This window comes from Mugil cephalus, chromosome 19 (genome assembly GCF_022458985.1).
Source record: "Mugil cephalus isolate CIBA_MC_2020 chromosome 19, CIBA_Mcephalus_1.1, whole genome shotgun sequence".
Classification (NCBI taxonomy): domain Eukaryota; kingdom Metazoa; phylum Chordata; class Actinopteri; order Mugiliformes; family Mugilidae; genus Mugil; species Mugil cephalus.
In genome coordinates, this window is record NC_061788.1 from 256,366 (window position 1) to 279,841 (window position 23,476).

The 23,476-nt window shown below is 40.3% G+C and overlaps 1 protein-coding gene across 1 annotated transcript; it reads right to left on the minus strand.

The window, feature by feature from the left end:
• Positions 1-409: 409 nt before the first annotated feature.
• Positions 410-21,603, minus strand: LOC124996305. The gene is made up of 3 exons (XM_047569148.1): positions 21,501-21,603; positions 21,238-21,292; positions 410-2,714 (listed from the first exon to the last, which is right to left on the minus strand). The coding sequence occupies exons 1-3, from the start codon at positions 21,586-21,588 to the stop codon at positions 1,097-1,099; spliced, it is 1,761 nt and encodes a 586-aa protein (XP_047425104.1). The 5' UTR covers positions 21,589-21,603; the 3' UTR covers positions 410-1,096.
• Between the last annotated feature and the right edge of the window lie 1,873 nt (positions 21,604-23,476).

The following is a 23,476-nucleotide window of genomic DNA, read 5'->3' on the forward strand; positions in this document are numbered from 1 at the left end:
CGCTTCTTGTGAAAATCTTATGATTTAAACGGTAAAAAAACAACAACATTAACGTATTAATAATTGGCCTAATATTTATTTATTTCATAAGTGACCATGGTATAAGCGAGTTAATGTCCTTCCAGGTGTGCATTATCTGAAATTAATGAACGGCCTCCGCGTTGTCATAAGTTCCTTCTAATTTCTCTGACCTGCCTGTGACTAATATATTATAACACTCCTTCTTACTGTAGAATGGACTGTTCTCCAGACTCCACCCATCCCTGTCTCGATCCACGACTGAAATCCTGCTCCGTTCATTCGTTCCAATCACAACTTAAAACCCATCTGTTCAAGCCTGCCTACTCTTTATATTTGGACCTTGCTTGGCCTGCAAAAAGTAATATGCATTAAAGATGGAAATGGCGTTAAGTTCAGTAAATTTTAGTAAAGTGAAAATTCCTAGACTTTTATTTATTTTTTTATTTTAATGAAGCAGAGATTTTATTCAAGATTCACAGAAAACTGCTTCAACCAGGAGACGATTGAATGAGAAGAACAGAATACAGTGAATTAAAAAAGTCAAAACAACATAAAATGATCCAAATGTTTCCACTGAGTCATGTGAAATATTCCAACTAGTCATTCCAGCATGAACACATGAAGAGTCCAAGGTATGAATCAAATCAAAGAACATTAGATTTCAGGACTGTTCTCTTCAAAAACACTTAAGTGTGAAAGTTGGATGGAGCTCCAGCTCAGCAGAAGATTTCTCCACTGTGTCTGAGTTCAGTGTGAGTAACATCCTCTGTACAAACTGATTAGAATGACAACAACAAGCCAGGAATAGGAGACACAATCATATCACACTGATACAACATTTTCCTCATGGAATACTTTTACTGCTGATATATGAACTACATTTTACTGACAACTGATAACACTACTAATATGTTGGTGTTGGTTCTTTGACTGAAGTCAATGATCTGAATACTTCCTCCACCATGTTTCTGATTGGAAATATCAACTGGATATTACACTGAACACAATCACAACCAAACAACTGATTCATGTTTAAAGATCAGATCAGCTAAAAGATCACAATCATGTTGATCATCTACAGTACTGTGGATTCAACATTATTTTCCAGATCCTGTTTAGTCTTCATGTATTTCAATGCTGCTCTGGTTCCTTCATCCTCTCTGTTTTTCATCTCCTCCAGTTTCTGGACCTTCTCTCTGTCTCCTCCATCCTTCATCTTGTCAATCAGGAAGTCCAAGTGGACATAAGTGGACAATGAATTAACATTCAGGGCGATCTGCTCCAGTCTGACAACATGTTGGTAGGCCTCATCCAGGAGCTGGGACTTCTCTGATGTTAGTTGGTTCATTTCTTTCTCAAGATTTTCCAAAAGCCTCAACTTCTTCTCACTTTCTGATTTATTCTTCTTAAACTTCTGTTTCATTTCTGCTTCAGTTTTCTGAACTCTCCTCGTCTTGGTCACATATTTCCACTTTTCCTTCACATGAGCTGATACAGGACACTTGTTGGTACAAACAGTACAGTGGCCTTTGTACATGACCTCACAGTGTTTAGGTTTCCAGGCCTCTGTGCATCCAGGATTGTGACAGTTCTCCTCACAGACAGTACAACAGACAGCTCCTTTATAAAACACCAACCCCATCATCCCACCACCAATAGGTTCTTTTTCGTTGTAGACCTCATCAACTTCTAGAGTGAACTTTTTATTCTTCTCGTTCTGTTCTTTATGTTTCTTCATCTTTTCTAGAATCAATTTGATCTCATTCTGTTTCAGTTCAGTCAGGTTGATTCTCTCTTCCAGGTTTTGGATGCAGGCTGTCAGTCTGATATGTTCTTTCAGAACATCCACAGTTTTCTCCAGTTTCTGAGGTTCATTTTTTTCCAGAAAAGTTGTGAATCCTGTCATTCCTCTCACTGATATTTTATCAGCACTTTGGAGGTTTTCTTCTTCTTCTTCCTCTGTTCCGTCTTCACTCTGACAGTTGTTAAACAGGAAGTGAACAGGTTGATTCTTCTCATTTTTTGCACATTTAACTTTTGCAGCTTCAAGAGCTTCAAGAGCATTTCTAGGTTTTCTTCCATCTGAGTGTGTGATGAGAGCTATGATGTTTTTCTCCAGGTCTTTTCCAAACAGAGAAACCACTGAATTTAAGACGTACATCAGTCGATCACTGAGTCGATTATCACTGGCCTTTATCACCAGACCCACTGCATTAACTTCATGAACTCCATCCTCTGATCTAAACAAGTCAAATAATCTTTCACTGATGATGAGATCGCATTTGATCCCTTTAGTGCTGTTGTATCCAGGAGTATCGATGATGGTCAGAGAGTAGGGCAGAGTTTCACCTTCAAAACCAAAGATCTGGTACACGATCACATCTGATGTCTGACTTTCTGACTGACTTATTTTCTCCTCCTTTACGATCTGAAACCAGACTTTATCCTCAAACTTCACTCCCATGGTGTAGTTGACCAGAGAGTTGATCAGAGTAGATTTTCCTGATCCTGATTCTCCAACCAGTAAGATGGTTCTGTTGGTCTTGTTCATGTTTCTTTCTCCAACAGTCATTCTAGTCAGAGATCCAATCTCCTCTTTCTTTGGTTTCAGCTGGTAGACAGAAGGAGATCCTGAACGGATCAGAATACTTCTGGAGATGATGTCTTCATAGTTTGATGTGAAGTTTGTGTTCCTGTAGAAAAAGTTGAAATTTTACACATTGAAATTGAACTCACATCAATTTTTATTGCCCTTTGTTTTATTTTTGTAAGAAAAGAATTCTGGAAACCCATATTGTGCCAAGATGAAAACAAAGTTTCAATGACACACATAACTGCACTCCTTCAAAACAATTTAATCCAACAAATAAATAAGTAGGTTATATAAAACAATATGCTGTGTGGTATTGAGGTGGTCTGTATAAGAGGTTAGGTTTTAAACCCATAAAAATAAAAACAATTGTCTGTGTCTTTCATACAAAAAGTGTCAAAATTACAAAAAAAAATTTGAAGTTGATCCTGAAACTCACAGGGAGCCAATGCTGCGATTTTATAACTGGTGTAATGTGTTTCCAACCCCTGGTCCTCGTCAGCACACGAGCAGCTGAATTTTGTAATAATTGGAGATTGGAAATGGTCTTTTTTTGTAGACCGCAGAGCATTATAATAATCCAGACAACAGGAGATAAAAGCATCAGGACCTCCCTGAGAGACAAACAGATGGACTCTGGCTATATTATTAAGATTGTAAAAATCTATCTTTGTTATGTTTTCACGCATTGTGAAAGGTTAAAATCCTGTAGTTTTGGTAAAAGATTCTCTATCTTGAGCTGCTGCCATCCATGACTTAGTCTCTAAAATACAGTTTAAAAGGGCATCAGTGGTTGGCAAGATGGCGTCATAGTGTGAACACCTCGCCAGTTGACCTCCAGTGAGGTTTACTGAAATATCTGTGTTAAATAAGTGTTCACCTGGTGAAACTTTATAAGCGTACGTAGGAGTAGCTCTATAATGAGCATAGATGAATATTAAAAATACTGCTTCGGAGGAGCATGCTAGTGATACTATGGAGCCTGCTGCGGTTGAACCCGAAGATGCTAACAAGGTTAACAATATTATTCACATTATACATGCTTCCCTTAGGCAATATTATTAGAAAGCACGGCATAAACTTCCATTGCTACGCAGATGATACCCAGCTATATTTATCCATGAAACCAGATGATACTAATTCGCTGGTTGAACTCCAAGCACCTTAAAGACATAAAGGTTTGGATGACCTGTAATTTTCTACTTTTAAACTCAGACAAAACAGAAGTTATCGTATTTGGCTCTAAACATGTCAGAGATTCATTATCTAATCACCTGCTTTTGTTGGATGGCGTTACCTTGGCCTCGAGTACTACTGTGAAAAACCTTGGTGTTATATTTGACCAGGATATGTCCTTTAATTCTCACATAAAGCAGGTGACCAGGACTGCTTTCTTTCTTCTTTCTTCGTAATATCATCAAAATTAGGAACATCCTTTCTCAGAGTGATGCAGAAAAACTAGTTGATGCATTTGTGTCTTCCAGGCTGGATTATTGTAACTCGTTACTGTCTGGCTCCAAATACTCTTTAAAAAGCCTCCAACTGATTCAAAACGCTGCAGCAAGAGCACTGACAGGAATTAGCAAGAGAGATCATATTACTCCAGTATTAGCTTCTCTTCATTGGCTCCCTTTAAAATCTAGAATTGAATTTAAAATCCTCCTCCTTACATACAAGACCCTGAAAGGCCGAGCTCCATCATATCTGAAAGACCTCATGGAACCATACTGTCCCAACAGATCACTACGATCTCTAAGTGCAGGTCTGCTTGTGGTTCCTAGAGGTTCTAAAAGTAGAATGGGAGGTAGAACCTTCAGTTATCAGGCTCCTCTCCTGTGGAACCAGCTCCCAGTTTGGGTTCTGGAGGCAGACACAGTCTCTACGTTTAAGGTCAGGACTAAGACTTTCCTTTTAGACAAAGCTTATAGTTAGAGCTGGACTTAACCATCCCTTAGTTATGCTGCTATTGCATTACAATAATCTAATTGACAGGATATAAAAGCATCAGCACCTCCGTACTGGCCTGAGAGAAAAACGGGCCAACTCTGGCTATATTCTTAAGATGATAAAAACCTATTTTCGTCATATTTTGGATATGTGGAATAAAATTCAAAAATCACACCCATAGTTTTTACTGATTGCATTGGTTCAAGATCTTGAAGTTTTGGTAAAAGTTTCTCTCTCTGGTATTCAGGACCTATAACTAAAACCATCGCCATGTCATCAGGAGACATGGCGATGTACAGTAACGTATCATCAGCGTAACTATGAAAGCTGATGCCGTGCCTCCTGATGACTTCCCCGAGAAGAAGCATGTACAGATTAAAAACCTGAACCTAAAATTGACCCTTGGGGAACCCCACATCCAATTTCATGGGTTCCTGAGGAACATGTATCCATACTTACATAAAAAGCATCTGTCTGTGAGATAAGAACGAAACCAGTTAAAAACAATACCAGAGAGGCCAACGAGGTTTCTGAGTCTATTTAACAAGAGGCAGAGGCACTTGCAGAGGCACAAGAGGTGCCCAGAGGCACTTGCGAAGTGGCCCGGCGAGCCTGCAGATGTTTCTATAGAAATTCCTACAGTGCTTCAGATCGTGAATGCAACATTATAAATAACCTAGCATCGCTGGACCTGCTGCATGCCGGTACCGTAGCTAATTAGTTGGCTAGCATCACACAACCTGTAGCCTACTGTCAAACATGTACTCAGGGGTGGTGGCCAAGAAAGGCAAGGCTTTTGGCGCGCTGAAGGGCTCTCTGAGGAGGAAGAATGTGGATTATGCCATTTTATACCCTGCTACGCTGAAGCTGTCTATCAAAGGTATGGTCAAGAGATCTGACACACTGGAGGCAGCTGCGACTTATATGGAATCGCTGCCCTAAATCTCTGTAACCACTGGCCTATCCCTGTTCTTTAACATTACACCTGGACTGTGCCTTATGAAGCAATGTGAATATCTGCCAAATTCAGGTGTGTGTGACTATGCCCCTTTTCTTTCCTACTGCTTATAATCAACCAGGTGAAATGTTCTACTTTGCCGTGTTCTTGACGAACTGTAGTATGTGCATGTGTATGAGTAGGTGCACATTAAGCGCACATTGCAACTGTCGACTCTCAGCCACAGACAGGATAGGAACAGTTTTTCCCTACATGTTTAGTAGTGTCGTTGCCAAATTGCTATTTTTGAATGTTTTGTTGCACAGCTCTTTGTTTTTCTTTCTTTATTTGCTTATTTTACTCTACGCAGCGTGTGGGGGATCTCTTGGCTCAATATGCTTTGTATGATACATGAATTATACTAATAATGAATAAGCTGCGAGTATGCACCTGGAATGTACAGGGTGTCCACAGCCCTATTAAGCAGAGGAAAATAGTTACATGTCTAAAAAAGGATGATATAGATTTTTCTATATTACAAGAGACACATCTTGATGACACAGAGCATTTAAAGTTACAACAAGGGTCATTTGGACAAGTACTTTTCTCATCCTTTACAAGAAGAAGTAGGCGAGTAGCAGTGTTGATTAGGAAAATCCTACCTTTTATATTATCCGATTGTGTAAAGGACCTAAACGGTCACTATGTGATAATCAATTTTGCAAGGTCAAAATATTGCAATGATGTATGTGTACATTCCATCTGCCCACCCAGTCACCTTTCTTACTTCGCTCCATTCCTTTGTAACTCCACTGTTATGGTTGGCAGTAATTATAAGTTAATATTAAATCCACTTATTGACAAATTTCCTCATAGTACCGTGGCCCTCTGTCTTCAGGCCAACACGCTCCATGCTCTATTGGAGGCGTTTGGGCTTATTGATGATTGGAGATGCACCCACCACTCTGGTAAACAATATACTGTTTTCTCGGCCCCACATAAGTGTCAAACCAGGATTGATTTTCTTTTTCTGCCAAGAACTGACGTATATTCCATTTTATCATGCCACATAACTAGTATAATTATTTCCGACCATGCAAGAGTAATTATGGACTTTAATCCCAAAACAGTGTCTCATCACTGGAGACTTAATACTATTATCCTTAAAGATGAAGAATTTATTTCGATCTTCTCTACTGAACTGAGAGCATTTCTGGAAATCAACACTTCATCAGCCAGCAATGCCTCCATGTAATGGGAAACATGCAAAACTTATGCCAGAGGTTTAATTATTTCATTATTTCATCAACAAAAAAGTGCCAAAGACTGGAGAAACAAAAATATTTAGAGAGTGAATGGACAAATAAAGAAAAAGCATATTCTGCCTCTCCATCACCACCAGTGTGGCAAGAAATCACGCCAATCAGAACAGCTCTAAACTGCCTTCTCACCAGGGATGCCGAGAAGAAAATGATACATACTAGACAGAGATTTTATGAGCACGGACATAAAGCAGGCAAATGTCTGGCCTATTATGTTAAGAAGCGTGCACAATCCCAAACTATTGCAGCTGTATCTGATAAGGATGGCCACAAGGTACACAAAAATACACTGATAAATAACTTGCAAGAACAAAATCAAAAACCTGTACTCTTGCGAACAAGCTCCAGAGAGAGAGCAACTAATGGACAATTTCTCTGCTCAATTGCAACGGAGACTTTGACATTGGTGGGGACACAAAAATTCTCCAAGGGAGCACGCCTGAAAGTTGACTTTTTTTCTTTTTTTTTTCTTGCATTTGTAAACATTATTTCACATTATTTAGAGCAGATCAAGTAAATGATCATATTCAGAAAATGAATGTATATTACCATCAGTAACTAATGAAAGACAAGGAGGAACCTAAGAAAAATGCCCTGAGGATATAAATCACCAATCACATGTTAGGGAAAATGGGAGAGAGATATTTTGGTTAAAGGTGGGACTTCTAGCAGAGACAGACGGTTAACCCTTTGTGTGCTGTAATTATTAACTAAACACTATGGACACGTTGAGTGATAACCCAGTAATGGCTGAAAAATTGTAGGGACGCGTCCCTAGCGTCCCTACCCAATTCTATGACCCTGCTCAATTGGATTTGCCAAATTTGTCAGAAGAGCATAGGGCTGCCCTTAATAGTAATAAAAACAATGAAACAAGTAACACAACAAGTAACTAAAACTGAAGTGATCAAAGCTATTAATAAATAAGTAAATGGAAAGCCACCGGGACCTGAGGGCTTATTTTGTAAATTTTATAAACAGTTCCAAAATATTCTTGTAGATCCTCTTCTTGATATGTTCAACCACTCCTTCACTCCACAGATTTTGGAGGCCAGTATATCCTGAATGTGCCGGAAGAGTGGCTGCATTTCGCCAGTAGCTACATGAAGAATAACCTTTTTAGGTTATTTTTAGTGTGTTAATGGTTGTTTTTTGTCTGATTTGTTGTTGTTGTTTTTGTGATGTCTTTATTTAGTTTTTCTCTGGACTTTTTGTTTTTTGGCTGTGTTGTTGGTTGTTGGCTGTGGCGTTAGGCAGGGCGGCTGTTGTGTCCGTTAGTGTGTTCGTGCTATTGGCTGCTAGCACTGTCAATGTCCCCTGAGCTGCCCGGAGTGAGGTTGAGGTGCTTTGGATGCCAGGCTAAGATTCCTACTAAACCTCTGAATAAGTCCTGGGGATCAGAGGTTGGAGTTGGCCGTGGAGGAGCAGAGGAGGAGGTTCAGGTCGGTGCCGTCTGTCCTCATGGGGAACGTGAGGTCTTTGGCAGCAGGATGGACGGACTGTGTGGACTTGATGGGACCCACAGAGAGTGTGTCATGAGAAAAGTTTTGGAGACCTGGTTCATGGGACCACAGTACATTTGTGCCCAGATTCAGACTCTGCAGGTGGACATGCTCCGTTTGAATTTACATCCCTCCCTCACAAGTACAAGTACAAGGTGACGCCATTGGACACGATGCCGCTGTTGATATGCAACTGGTCAAACGGCCGAACACCTCGGACACTGTTTTTGCCAACTTACATAGACTTACATACATAGACCTAATGCTAATTCTGTAATTTTTTTGATTACATTGTTTATTTTTATTTTTATGTTTTATCTTTCTTGTGTTTCTTATGTGCAATGAAGATACAGTGACAAAGTAAATTCCCTCATGGATCATTAAAGTCTAAGGGCGTGTTTACACCAGGAAAGTCCGATAGTTCACTTGCTTTGGAACAGACCTTGGTTTTTCGGTTTCAGTCTGCATTCAAATTGCATGTTTTAACAAGCGGACCAACATCGCAAACAACATATCAGTAACAGTGTTTAATACCTTTTCCCTGTCAATTTCATGTCGATAGCACCTTTAGAAATATGTTTAATATGAAAAATTGTGATGTGTTCAATACTTATTTTACCTTCTGTACTAGAAGTACTGTCTGTACTGTCTGAATACTTCAATACTCACAGAAGGGTGATGCAGGGCCACCCTTTTATTGCCCCTCCTATTTGATTTGGCCATAGAGCCACTTGATGAGGCCATAAGGGTGACACCCATTATACGTAGTTAGAGATTGGACAGCTGTGTCATAAAATAACATTATACGCGGATGATGTTCAAATTCTTCTGGCGGACCCTCAAACATCTGTACCAGGTCTTTTTGATGTGATTGACAGGTTCAGCTGTTACAAGATCAACCTGGCTAAATCAGAGGCTATGCCCCTTGGTACCCTTTCAACAATACCAACTACTGTGACTTCCTGTCCTTTCAAATGGTCTCCCAATGGATTTGTGTACTTAGGAATCTTCATCACACCATCCTTTGATCAACTATATAAAGCCAACTTTGCACCCTAATTTTGCAAAATCAAGCAGGGCCTAGAGCAATGGATGCCACTTCCTGTTTCCTGGTTAAGACACAATGCCCTGGTCAAAATGAATGTGTTGCCTAGGTTGTTGTATCCTATCTGGGTGATTCCTGTTTTGTTTTCCAAAAGAGCGTTGAAGGAAATAAACGAGCGGCTCAGCTCTTTCATGGAACAAGTGTAGTCAGGCTTAAGATGGCAATATTACATTACCAAGTCTGATGGACCCCATTATCACAGTGCAGACTAAGTGACCTATTATTTTTTAATACTTAAATTAAAGCTTTTTGTGCAAATCCTGTAACAATAAATACTCTAAATGCATAGGCAGCTTGTCCATCATCTTGAGGGAAGATCAAATATAGCATCCATTTTCACCCAGTAACAAATAATTCTGCTTTTCCCCAGGTTCTTCGGACGCTAGTTTTTAACAGTGGCCTAATCAGAATATTAGATCCCTCAGTGACCTACTCTTAGATGAGAAGCGTATGTCATTTGAACAGCTTGCTAACAATTACAAATAACAAGATAATTAAGCTACCTACCCATAAGCTAATTGTGCTAAATGTAGGCAAAGTGTGCTAATTCCCATGTTGACAGAGATGGTACCCCCCACATTAGCTCCAGTAGCCCCTTCAAACTTTCCCAGAGGGAATTTTCTAGTTGAATATTAAAATGTCAATCTGTTTCAGGATGGGACACTTTACTGTGCCATTACGCCCGTGGTGCTTGACAAAACCTCAAGCTTTTTATAACTTTTAATTGTTCAAGTCTCAGAAGTGTCTAGACAAAATTTGAAGTGCTTGTGGTTACCAATAAAAACTAAATTACCGATTTTGTCATGGTCCCGCCGTTCCCTGTGCTTCCAGTGTCATGTTTTCCTGTCTGTATGATATATTTCCTGTTTTAGTTTTTCCTGTTTTAAGTTTCATGACTTAATGTCTGTCGTGCCTCATTTTTCTGTCATGATGTCTGTCTGTTTCATGTTTTGTGTTTCCTGTTTTATTTTGCTAAGTTCTGGATTTCCTGTTTCTTGTGCCTCCTTGTGTGTTTGCTTATTGGTTTCTCCTGCCCTCATTAGTTTCACCTGTTTCAGCTGTGTCTTGTCATCCCTCAGTGTATTTATAGCCCTGCTTTCCATTTGTTCCTCATTGCGTCATTGGTATTAATTCCATGCCATGTTCTAGTTTCCATGCCATTTTTCCTGCGATTTTGTTCATTTTGTCCCGCTTTGTGTTTTCCCATTTATTTTGTATTAAAAAAAAAACTTTTCCTGGATTCCCTGCCTCCTCATCAATTTTCCCGCATTTGGGTCCCACCCCACCTCTATAATCCAGACAGAATGACGTGACCAGATATGGACCCAGCAGACTTTATTTTTGATGAGGCAGACAAGAAAAGGCAAGTAATTTGCTATTATCAAGAACTTTTGCTTGAACACAAGCAAAAGTTCTTGGACGTGTGGAGGACGATGCACGCAGACAGCAGACAGCAGACAGCACACATGGTCCCACCTCAGAGAGAGTAGGATCTCCTCAGCCAGACTTCACCGCATTTATTGTTTTAAACATCATTTTAATACTTTTAAGTTGTGTAGAATTGTGCCCACGGGGTTTTCAGATCATTCCCTGCTTTTTTGTCATGTTTTTATGAGGAACATTTTACTGAAAAGTGCACATTGGCATTTTAATTCAGTTTTAACACTTGATAAAAAGTTGAGGGAGGTTTTTATCTATTTTTGGCATGTTTTTAGACAGAGGAAAGCTGATTTTAGTAGTCTTAGGCAGTGGTGGGACCATGGCAAGACTGAGATTAAACTTCTCTGTCAGCAGCACACCCTCAACGTTACCCGAGACATTACCAGATCTGTGAAAGACCTGGAGAGTGACATCGTGGAACTAGAGACAATGAGTGAGTCCACAGGAGAACGAGGATATATTAAAATCCTCAAAGAGGAAAAAAATGGCTTTAGCCGACCTGCTGGACAGTAAAGTACAAGGTGCACTGGTCAGGTCCCGATTCCAGAACATCACTGAAATGGATGCTCCCTCTAGCTACTTCTTTAGTCTAGAAAAGAAAAACAGACAGAGGAAGGTAATCCACTCGTTGCTAGCAGACACAGGGCAGGAGCTCACTGAACCAAGCCAGATAAGAAGGCGTAGAGGATTTCCGAGCACCTGGGGAAACCGTAAAAGGCCAGGTTGATGCTATAACCAGAGCAGATGGTAGTGATGCAGCATGACAGCAAGTCTAAGGTTTAAGGAACGCGTCAAGACTCTAAAGCTGGGTTTTGATCTTGATGGAATGGGCATATGAAATAAAACAGGAAACAGTGACAAGGTTGAACGATGGAAAAGTTATGCTATAGGAGTTGTGGAAGTGGTGGAAACAATTCCATAGAAAGAAAGGTAGAAAGGTTATCGATGTTCTGGAACTTTGAGATTAGGGGTATGAGAGCTGGGTTTAGAGCTTCTGGAAGAAAGTTGGCTGATGCATCTGCTGATCTGGAGCAGCCTCCGGGGAAGGCTGTCTGAAGTGACTGAAGAAGCTGTGAGGCGGGGGCCTTGGGCATCCCTGCTCCCGATGGCCCAGCGAGAGCGAGCTGCTGCTAATGGTAAGTAGTAAGGTGGACCTTACTGTAGTGATGTGGCGCTGTGAGTGGCGGCGGTTGAAGGCACTGGCGGAATTACGGCATTGGTGGCCGGTGTTCGATTTCCTCTTAGATGACCGGGTAAGGCGACTGCTGTGGCGGGAAATAGTACGCCAACTTTCGCTGGCAAGTCGAGGCAGACTAGGAGTAGTAATTCTGAATGGAAAGCAGAGACGAACCGGGAGGGACATGAACCGCTAATGAAACGGTGTGAGATGATGGAGCAGCTGGCTTACTGTGCGCCACTTGGATCCTTGAAACCAGCGTTCTGGAGAGGAAGCATAGGTTAGATGGGTATTTAAGCTGGAAGAGGCGGGAAGGCGCGGTTGGAGTGTGGTCCAACTCCGATTCTGAAATTTGCTATTAAGCACCACTTAAACTACTACTAAAAGAAACTTAAAATTGATCCTGAAACACACGGGGAGCCAATGCAGAGATTTTAAAACTGATGCAATGTGTTCCCACCCTCTGGTCCTCGTCAGCATGTGAGCGGCTCAATTTTGTAAAGAGCTGAAGATTGTAAATGGTCTTTTTGTGAAGACCAGAGAGCAGAGTGTTACAATAATCCAGATGACGAGAGATAGAAGCATCATCATCTCTGTGTTAGCCTGAGAGAAAAAGGGGCCCACTATGCCCATCTTTGTTAAATTTTTGATATGTGGAATAAAACTAAGCTCAGGTCAAAAATTACACCCATATTTTTTACAGATTGTGAAATCTTAAAATCCTGTACTTTAATAAAAGTTTCTTTCTCTGGCCTTCGGGTCCAATAACTAAAATCTCAGTTTTGTCCTGGTTGAGCTTCAGGAAGTTCTCTGCCATCCATGAAAAATACAGTTTGAAAGGGCATCAGTAGGCCCTGTGTCATCAAGAAACACGGTGATGTATGTGTATCACTGTGTATCATCAACTATGGAAGCTGATGCCATGTCTCCTGAGGTCTCCTCTGTTAATTAAAATACGATGGTCTACTGTATCGAAGGCGGTGGTTAGATCCAGCAGAACCAAGACTGAGTTTATGGTTATCTAAGTTACACCTGATGTCATTTAAGATCTTTAAAAGGATGTCTATGTACTGTGGTTCATCCTGAAACCAGACTGGCGCTTCTCTAAGACGTTGTTTCTACTCAAGAAATCAATTACTTGACTAAAATCTTTTTTTTTTTTCTTAAATTTTACTTAAAAATGTCAAGATGGATACTGGACAATAGTTATTACAATTGTTTGGATCCAAATTATTCTTCTTCTTAAGAAGGGGCCTCACCGCCGCCTTAAAGGAGGTGGGGAAGACACGTGTCTGAAGGGAGCAATTCACCATATATAGCAGCTGTTCTTCAAATAATCCATTAAACGTTTTTACAAGTGATGTGGGAATTGGATCTAAAAGGCAGGTTGTGGGCTTTACTTGGAAGAAAACTCGACTCACATCAACCAGGGCAAAACTCTCCAGTGTTTTCTTATCAATGATCTGGGTTCATCTTCAGTTAAAATCTGTTGAAGACTCAACCTAACTTGAGTCACTGATTTTTACCTCTGAAGTGGTCTGCAAAGTCCTCATAAAGGGTGTCAATAGATATTTTGGAGGATCTATTAAAATTTTCATTTTTTAAATGGTCTGTTGTGGAGAAAAGGAATTTGGGGTCATTTTTATGTTCTGTGATCAGTTTGTGGAAGTGGGAAATTCTGGTCTGTTTGACTGTATTATTGTAAGTTTTGAGGAGTTCCTGTAATATTTCATAATGAACAGTTTGTTTTTCTCCATCTCCTCTCAGCACTCCTGCAGTTACTTTTCAAAAGTTTGACTTCTTCAGTTCTCCACTGTATTGTACGCTTTAATGTAATTATTTTGGTTCCAAGTGGAGCCACTGAGTCCAGTGCCGACTTCAGTTTGTCAGTAGAATCATTAATAATAAAATCCCAGGTTGCTGGTAAAATCTCTGCAGGAGTGCTCTGTAGAACCTGGATAAAATTTGCAGGCACTTTAGGAGTAAGGCAACATTTCCTCACCACTCTCACAGGGGCCACCCAGTTAGAACTGATGATGCTTAAAAAAAACACACAGAAATGGTCAGACACATCCAGATCCATGACAGAGGACACACCCACGGACTGGCCATATGCTATGACCAGGTCCAGGGTGTGCCCTCTGTGGTTTGCAATTTGCAAGTATTTGTATGTTGGTCAGATGATCCTTTATTTCATTCATGGATTTTCTGGGGTCTTGTTGATTTTACAATATCAATTTAATCCCAACTCCACCGCTTCCTCCACTTGCTTCCCGCTCCGGAGGGGAACACACAGGTAGGACCCTCTTCACCACAGGTTCGGTGAAGGTAAAAAAAAAAAAAAAAATTCCTACACGCATTCTTAAAGGGATTGTTGCTACTATATATGGTCAATTGGAGGTGTTTCTGAAGGCAAATGACCCGAGCCATGTACAAGCTTGGTAGTTAAGAACAGTTGGGATTTACACACCTTTTCTATGTACGGTTTGATGAATGAGGCCCCTGGTCTCAACTCAAATATTCCAAATGTAACCATTTTTGAGCGGTAGCCCCTGGCAACCATTGTATCATCAATGAGAGTTGAATATAAGATAATAATCTAGTGCTGGACTTTTATACTGAGTCGGATTGTTTTTTTTTTCAAGATTCTGGCTGGAGGAGCAGCACCTTTCTGTGGATTTAGACGGAGGCAAGGGAAACGAGAAAGTGAGCGGAAAAAACAGCAGCGGACATTACCCCAGCTCTCCAGTGCATACACCTGGGAAACGTCCTCTGATCCTCTGAAATGCACTCTAACAAAATGGATGAACTACTGCGTCTCAACCAAGAACTCGGACTTTGGCCGCTCAGCCACCCTGTACTTCACTGAACAGCTGTTCCATGCGGATCGCTGCACAGAACAGCTGGGAAATCAAAGGGAGGAGGAATGTGCTTCTACAACGAAGGTTGGTGCACTAATGTCACAGTGTTAAAGAAGACATGCAGCCCTCACGTGGAGTCGTTTCTCATCATCTATAGACCATTTTATTGACAGCGAGAGTTCATGTCATTTGTGCTGGTCGTGTACATTACACTGCAGGCGCGCATCACTGATTCGTTACAGCATCTGTCCGACCAGATCACAGACGTGGAGAAACACACCTGGAGCAAATTTCAAGCTTGAAATGCCTAAATACAAACACGTGACGAGCCCCACCAGAGACATGAACACTGACTATTGACCACTGCTGCACCACAACAAAAGACGCATATCCCTGTGTTCCCTGCACTGCTTTGGGACTCTCTGACCATTGCATGGTCCATCTCATCCCAACCTACAGGCAAAAGCTGAAGTGTGTTAAGCCTGTAGTGAGGACTGTGAAGAGAAGGACAGATAAGTCAAAGATGCAGTTACAGGCTTTGACTGCACTGACTGGATCTGATCTTTGTGTCAAGGTTGGTGGAGGTTGTAGAGGTGAGGACCCAAACGCAGGACAATACAGATGAGGAGGCAGGGAATCCAGAAACGGGGTTTTTAATAATTAACAAAAAGCATTGCGCACAGCAGGAAAACCAAAAATATAAAAGAATCATCAAACATGGCAAGGTAACACAGAACAAGCCGTGGAAACATGGATCTAACATTAACGACACGACAAGGAACAAAGGGAAAGGCAGGGCTATATATACACAAGAGGGCTCAGAGCTGATAAGACACAGGTGAGACGCATGAGGACAATCACAGCAGGAGAAACCAATTAACAATCATGAGACGAGGCACAAAACAGGAAACCCAGAAACTTAACAAAATAAAACAGGAAACACAAGACATGACCCAGACACGTATGACAAACTACAAGGAGACAGGACAGACAGGAAACTAGATAACTTGACAAAATAAAACAGGGAACTTCAAAACATGATCACAAAATAAAAGACAGACATAGAACCTTGACACTTTGAAGCTACAACCTCAGACCTGAATGAACTGACTGATACTGTGATGTCTTACATCAGTTTTTGTGAGGACATGTGTGTGCAGACCAAAACCTTCTGCACTTTTAACAGCAACAAACCATGGATCACTGCGAGACAAGGAAGAGGTCTACATGAGTGGAAATTGGGACCTGTGCCAGCAGGCCAGGAACAAGCTGACTAAGGAGATCAAGGCAGCAAAGAGAAACTACAATGAAAAGTTGTCAAACTGCTGTTCTGCCAAAAACTCTATGAAAGTTTGGAAAGGCCTGCAGACCATCACCAACTACAGGAGACCTTGCCTGGTACAGGATCTCAATCAGTGTATTAACATATACAGCTTAATGGAGCTGCTCAAAATTTGAATTTCTGAATGTGATCCTTTCCAGTTTATATGCAACGGAGAAAATCAAATAACTGACAGGAACATGTCCTCCTCCTTCACACTAGGTGCCAATGTGTGCCTTGTCAGCGGGTTAATACGGCCCTCTTTCTTTGACCTATTACGTTATATAATAAACAAGAGTCTTTCATGTGGCAGACCAGCATTTTAAACAGCAACCAGATGCTGAATAGTCCAGCTTTTTTAATCTTGTACATATTTTCCTTTGGTTTTTACTCAGTCAGATCAAGGATCTAGTGCACCTTCCAGAGGTGGCAGTTGTCATTCATAAAACCCACGAGACTCATCAAGCCAGATAGGCTTGCTGGCCTGTGAATTAATGGATGGGTTTCCATAATATCTGCTTTGTTGATTGGGGACAATTGATGGATTGATCACTGGTTGAAAGCTGATTTTTTGTGACGCTAAGCCTGACCTCACAATTCTGATGAGGATCCATTTAAATATCATGCATTTCTCAAGGCTTTTGAGGATGGAAAAGAACACTAGGATACGAAAGGAAAAAGAAGTTTGAAAAAAAAAAATATATATATATATGTGTGTGTAGATTTTAACTTATGATCTCTTTGCCTTGAACACCTTATATTACCGTATGTCTCTCTCTCTGTGTCTCTGTCTGTCTCATTGCTCAACTCCCACCGTCACCATCAAGCTATTTTTGTCCACCTTACATTACATGAAAGGTGGATATTGGCCCAGATTTTATATGGCCTTCACCTTTTCTTAAATATCTTATTTTTGGACTCCATCCAGCTCACAAATGGAGCATGCAGTTCCTTTTCTCAACAGATGTGTCAACTGCTATTAAAGTGCAGTAAATTAATGTCCAAATTAAATTTGGTGACAACACATTGACACATCAGGTGACTGACTTCCTACAGTCCAAAGGAATAAAGTTGGTTTGTAACAACCTGTTACAGGAGAAACACCAGTGACAGACCACTTGTAATACTGCATTTCACAAACAGAAAACATATGAGAGAACTTCTGAAACAAGGACGAAAGCTAAACGACACCAATGTCTTCATAAATTAGCACTGGCCAAACACAATGCTGATATAGCCAGAAAAGTGTATCACAAAACAAAACACCTGGACTGCAAACTGTAAAATATTCATAAAATTAAACGGGAGGCCTGAGGAAGCCAAGTTGATTTGCATCAGGAACATCACTGAACTGAACAAATTCAAAGACTCTCATGAAAGGGAATACAGCTATATAGCTGACCGTCACCCTGCAGCCTGATCTGGGTGAACTGCACTGGACTCTGAGGTACCAAACAGAAAACTAGAAAATCTTTGCATTGGAGTGAATGGAGAAGACACAGGTACTTTACTGTGAACAGAGGCTCGCAGTTTCAATTCTATATGTCTCACTGCTTTGCTGAGCACATTGTGAGAGACACAACAAGTTTGTCTACAACTGTGGAAAAAATCCTGTGTCTAGTGTGTAAATTGTGGCCGGGACGAGCGTGGAAAGAGAAAATATTCAGGTGATTTCACACACGTGCCTTCATTCCAAGTAACGACCTTATGCACTCTAAAAAGACAGAAATTTCATGGTCATTGAACAGTAATTGATCAACAACTATAAGTCCTATGAAAAGAAGGAGTAATATACCAATACACAAGGCTTGTGTCTACATTTTAAAGTTCAAATGAAGTCTGTAAGTGAAAGTATGCCTGAGCAGTAGACCTTTGAAAAACTGTCATTTCTGCTTTTTTTTCAACCGTCCCATTCATTTTCAATGGGAAATTTGTCACAGTTTTGTTGCAAAAAGTTTGTCTTTCGGAAAGAAAAGTAATAGCACACTGATTCCGATCAAACCGCACGATTTGATATATAACTGAATCTGAATTCTTACATTTGGTAACTTTATTGTCTGTTGCACATAAATGAAAATATTAAAAAAATAAAAAATTATGTGCATTTTTATTTGTTTTTTTCATGTCACAGACTGTTGGGATTCAGACACTTCATATCTGGCCCCCCTCACATAAAGTTCCACCTCTTTCATGTCTTCCCTTCAACCCATTTTCATCCCATATCCATTGATCCCACTCCACAAAGGCATTAAATAAAGGAATCTGGACTTGTAGAATTTCTTGAAGACATTTCACCACTCATCCGAGTAGCTTCTTCAGTTTTGAAGTCCAGTTGCCTTTATTCTGCGGCTTTTTGGATTACCATGACCTGGATGACGGAGGACTTTCCCAAATCCATTGATCCCGTTCATGCTTTATTCATTTCCCTCAAGTAATCACTACCAATAAACTTATATGCAGGTTTGGTCTTTGTTCGTGAATGCTGCTTTATGTAAATATATAATTGTTATTACAGCAATTCAGAATATTCTCCTCTACATTTCCTCTGTCAGGCATGCGTTTGACCATCAAATAGTATTAGCTGTCAAGACTTTCATTATTTAACCATTATTTGTACCTCTGAGTAATTTCTTTGAGAGTTTTGTTCCTCTGCATTTTATTTTGAAAAGTCCGCGTGACTTCCGGTGTTATCAATCATGACTGTTGTGTCTGGGTTTAGGCGGAAGCACACGGCCCATTGGTAAGCTGTAGCGGAGAAATAGCCTGCTAACAATGTATAGTTTGTAAAAATATAACATATTGGCATGTATTTCACTGTTAGGCAGCCACGGAGGAGTGATATGAGAATGTTGAGAATGAGAGTGTTATTTAGCGCTCGTAGTTAGCGTTAGAATAACGCCGCCAGCTCGCGTTAGCATTTTCGCTAGCTCCCGATTAGCATATTAGGCTAATTAGCATTCTAAGATAGCGCTTAACTGGTTGTCGTTAGCATTAGCTTGTAATGTTAACTGCTAATGTTGGTACTGTGACACTGTGTTTAAGCATGTGGGTTCTCTGTGTTTATTGCAATTCATTACTTTAATTCATAAGAACACATTTAATTGATATGTATTAAAACATATCATACCACATGTAAGCACTAGATTGCAAGATAAAGTTTTCCCCTTTAGCCACACACTACTAGCCAGGTAATAATTTTTTCCTTTGAACTGAGAGGGATTTCTGCTTCACCATTAATTAAGACAGGGACTAGATATTAATTGAAAACATTAGTATTTATTTACATTACATGACTTTATATTAATGTTGTTTTTCATTACAAATAGGTTACAAAAGTACTGGCACAATAGAAAATATTTAGTATGTAGTGCTGTAATCTCAGTATCAAACAATGAAAATATCAATTTATAGTATGATTGGAAATAAACAAATAAACTGCAAGTACACAATAATTTGTATAAATCCAAATAAATAATAAGGGTAGTACAGTCAAATTCCTAAATAGTACACAAACTAAATTAATCCGTATTATAGGAAAAATTCCGTTATTAATCAAAGACATCAATTCAGTTCAATTCAGTTTTATTTATATAGCGCCAATAACAACACAAATCGTGTCAAGATGCTTCACAAAAACCAGCCTGCAACCTCCAGAGCAGCCTGAGGGCAACGGTGGCAAGGAAAAACTCCCTTTTAACAGGAAGAAACCTTGAGCAGAACCCAGCAACACCACAGGACTATTTATAGTAACAGAAGGTGAATTAAGGAATCACTGAATCACAAATCAACGTAAGTGGCCAAATAATCGTGAATGAAAAAATTAACTATAAAAAAACAACAATATAAACAGTAAAAAGATTATGTGCATGTATGTGAGTGAGTGAGCTCATTTTGCACCATTTTAGACGTGCCCTTAAAAACAGTGGCGGTTTTTAGCTGCTCCTCAAACACCTCATCCAGTGATGCTACCAAGTCCACCAGGCCACGAAAATCACCAGGGTTGTTGGAGCCCTCAGTCTCAACTTTGCCTCAAAGAGCCAGCTCAAAAACTTGACCCAGTCGATCAGGTGGGCTAGGATGTGGTGGTTCTTGCTCACCTCAGTATTGGGATGACGCACCACTAGCCTTTAGCTCCCATCCAGCTGTGTCGCGATGTTTACCCGCCCAAACACAGAAAACTTTACACAACTGTCCATGTGGGTGTCAGAGGATTCGTGTTTCTTGACCTTTTACGACAGATGGTGCTAGTTGGTGACTCCTGTAGCCGTCCACTCTGTGGTGTCTGCCGTGCAGCCATCAGGGTGGAACAGTGTGCAGGGGTAGCAGATTTAAGGTTGTCACAGACCGCTAGCCAGGTTTTCCGCTCAAACCATTTTCACGAAAATCCCCGATTATATGATTTCCCTCCTTTGGTAGAAATTTGCCTGACATTTAAATTTGGTCTGGGGGCTCCTAATAGTTTGGTTGCCATTTTATCCTCATTGCTACAACGACTGAAAGGTATTTCTTTCAATGAAACAATAGAGTTGCTCCAACACTTGCCATGCTGATCTTGAAAGGGACTAGCGCAAATTGGCGTCGCCGTTGTATTCACGTTACGTATGACGAAAGCACATTGGGGCCATATATATATATATATAGCTGAAACTGTCTAGAACTGTCACAACCACCGTAGCACTGTGGAAGAATATGTTAGGAAAAAAATCCTCTTTTATTCCCTTTGGTTGTGCGTCGCCAGATCGGCCTTATGGACAAACTGCCCCTCTATGTAACCTGTTATATTGGTTAATCATTTCAGGTTTATGACCTGTGGTCACCTGTGGTTGTTTTTGTAATAAAAATAAAAGAAGACCAAGGACAAAAATGGAGATATAGCTTTGGTGTGCTTCCTGTCAAGCCTTTTCGGAGGAACATTAGCAGTGCTTCACATCAACCATCTGGCAGAACAACAATTTAGTAACGAACTCTGTGCAGAAATAGACAAAGAAATATCGTATAATAACTTCTGACTCACTGTGTTGACATGGTGATGATGAAGTGATGATGTGATGGAGATCTGAAGTCGTCTGCTAAAAAAAATGCAAATAGTAAAATTATATTTTGATTCCTCTGTAATACAGGTAAGTTATAGAGTAATACATTTAAATCTTAGCTACAGACAAACAGATAAAAGAGCGACTGAGTAACTAAAGACAAATAAAGAAATCAAAGTGTCTCTCTTGACGATCTGTACAGAGTTTCCAATCCTGACTGTGACTGTTTCCTCATTCCTCTCACCTTGTTGTTGGTGGCAGGAAGCTCTGTGATGCTGCTGAGTCAGAAAGAGTAGAGAGGAGTCAGAGCTCAGAGCTTTTATATTCTCCATCAGTGAAGGGGACGACTCTCTGTGGTCACATGATTTCACTGAAACTCTAGCAGGATCCTTCCTGCTTCTTACTGAACTCGAGTGAATGTTTAAAACCTTTCACTGACTCCAAACAGAGTCAGAGGCTTTTAAACAGAGTCAGGGTTAGGGTTAGGGTTAGGTCTGATAGAGAATCAGCTTCAGTCTTATTTATGTGGTTAAAAAAAAAACTATAGAATCACTTGTGTTTCTCTCTACGAGCTCCTATGCTGCTTGTGTCGTCATCATGGATTTATTTGATTTCACTGACTGTGGTCGCCTCACACATGAATTAATCAACCTATCAATCTTTTATTGTCATTGTCAGAATAAAGCAATGGAATTTAGCTTGGAACATTCATATATTCATATATGTGAGTATGTTTGTAAATACAAGGAATTTGTCTTGGTGTTTGATGCTAAAAATATAAAATAAGATTAAAAAAAAAATCAAAACATATACACATACAATACATACAATATGTACAAAAAACAAAAAGGAACATTTCCAGTGGGATGGTGGTGGGTTTCATGTGTCCGTGGGGGGCCCTAGCATTGTTCAACAGACCCACTGTGGTCTGACCAGTGGTCTTGCACTCGATGGATTTCAGAGGAGTCCAGGGGGGATGCGAGGGGCAGGTCACACTTGAAAAACAAGATTATAATCTCAACGGGATCTGTCTGGTGAAATAAAAGTTAAATAAATATTAATTAAAACTCACTGCTTTTATATAACATTTCTTTTATAGTTTCACATGCTCATTTTAGAGTAGGTCAGAGTACAACCACTTGTGATACTGATAGCAGTTTTATTGGAGATAACAGGTTAGATATAAACACTATATAAAACAATAATTAGCCAGCACCAATAAACTGGAACTAACCCTTAGGATTCACAGTAGTGGTCACTGTAACAGGACCTGAACGCGGCTCTGCTTGTTATTCATCAACCAGTTTTGCAGGTTGCAGAGTGTGACAGTTATAACAGGTTGTCTGATTATGAATAGAATCAATGAAGTGTTTAACTTTCATTTGTGTTACATCAGATTTCTTAGAGTTTGGTTAGGGTAAGCGAGTTCACTCCTCGTTATCAAACCTTTATTCATTCTTTAATCACTGTTTTCTCCTTTTTTGGAGACTGACCTGATGGAGAATGATGCATGTGTAGCACCTCCAGCTACTTTCAGTGTCCAGCAATGAAGCTGGATCTGAACTTAAAGCCTCCTGTTCAGAGCTCCAGGAACCTCTGATGTGTAGGATGGATCTCTGATTCAACCACAGACTAACCCTGGATAGTTCAGGCTTTCTATTTACTCAGATAAATCCTGGACTGATCCAGATTGTTCAATCACACTCACCATCTCACTCTCTTTATGTACAGTAAGGAGGAAACATTGAAAGAAAAAAGAAAAAAAAGACATAATGTCCTTCTGGCTCCGTTTCATGATGATAGCCTACTAAAAAGAAAATGGAGAGTATCTACTCTCTACTCTCATTTACTCTCAGAAGGACATTCAAGTTTTTCATTAAACAAGTAGCTACATGCAATGGGAGGAACTTCGGGCTAAGCATGGAGTAGGTGTGCAGCTCTCTGGCTCCGGCTGCTAACTTTGTCATTTTGAACCCTACTTTTCTCGTCATAACTTCGAGCGACTGAGTCCAATCAGATCTTGACATAGTAATTATGTCAAGATCTGGGAAACAAACTAAGAAAGACTCTGCAGCAGAGGACTCCGCAGTTTTTGCTAGCAGCCCTGCTAGCATGGCCGCGAAAAAACATCTCGGATCTGCTCGGGAGACACAGGACTTCATTAGCCGCTGACTTCAAGTCATCGTTTGCGAGTCTGGAAGCCAAACTGGACAAGGTTCA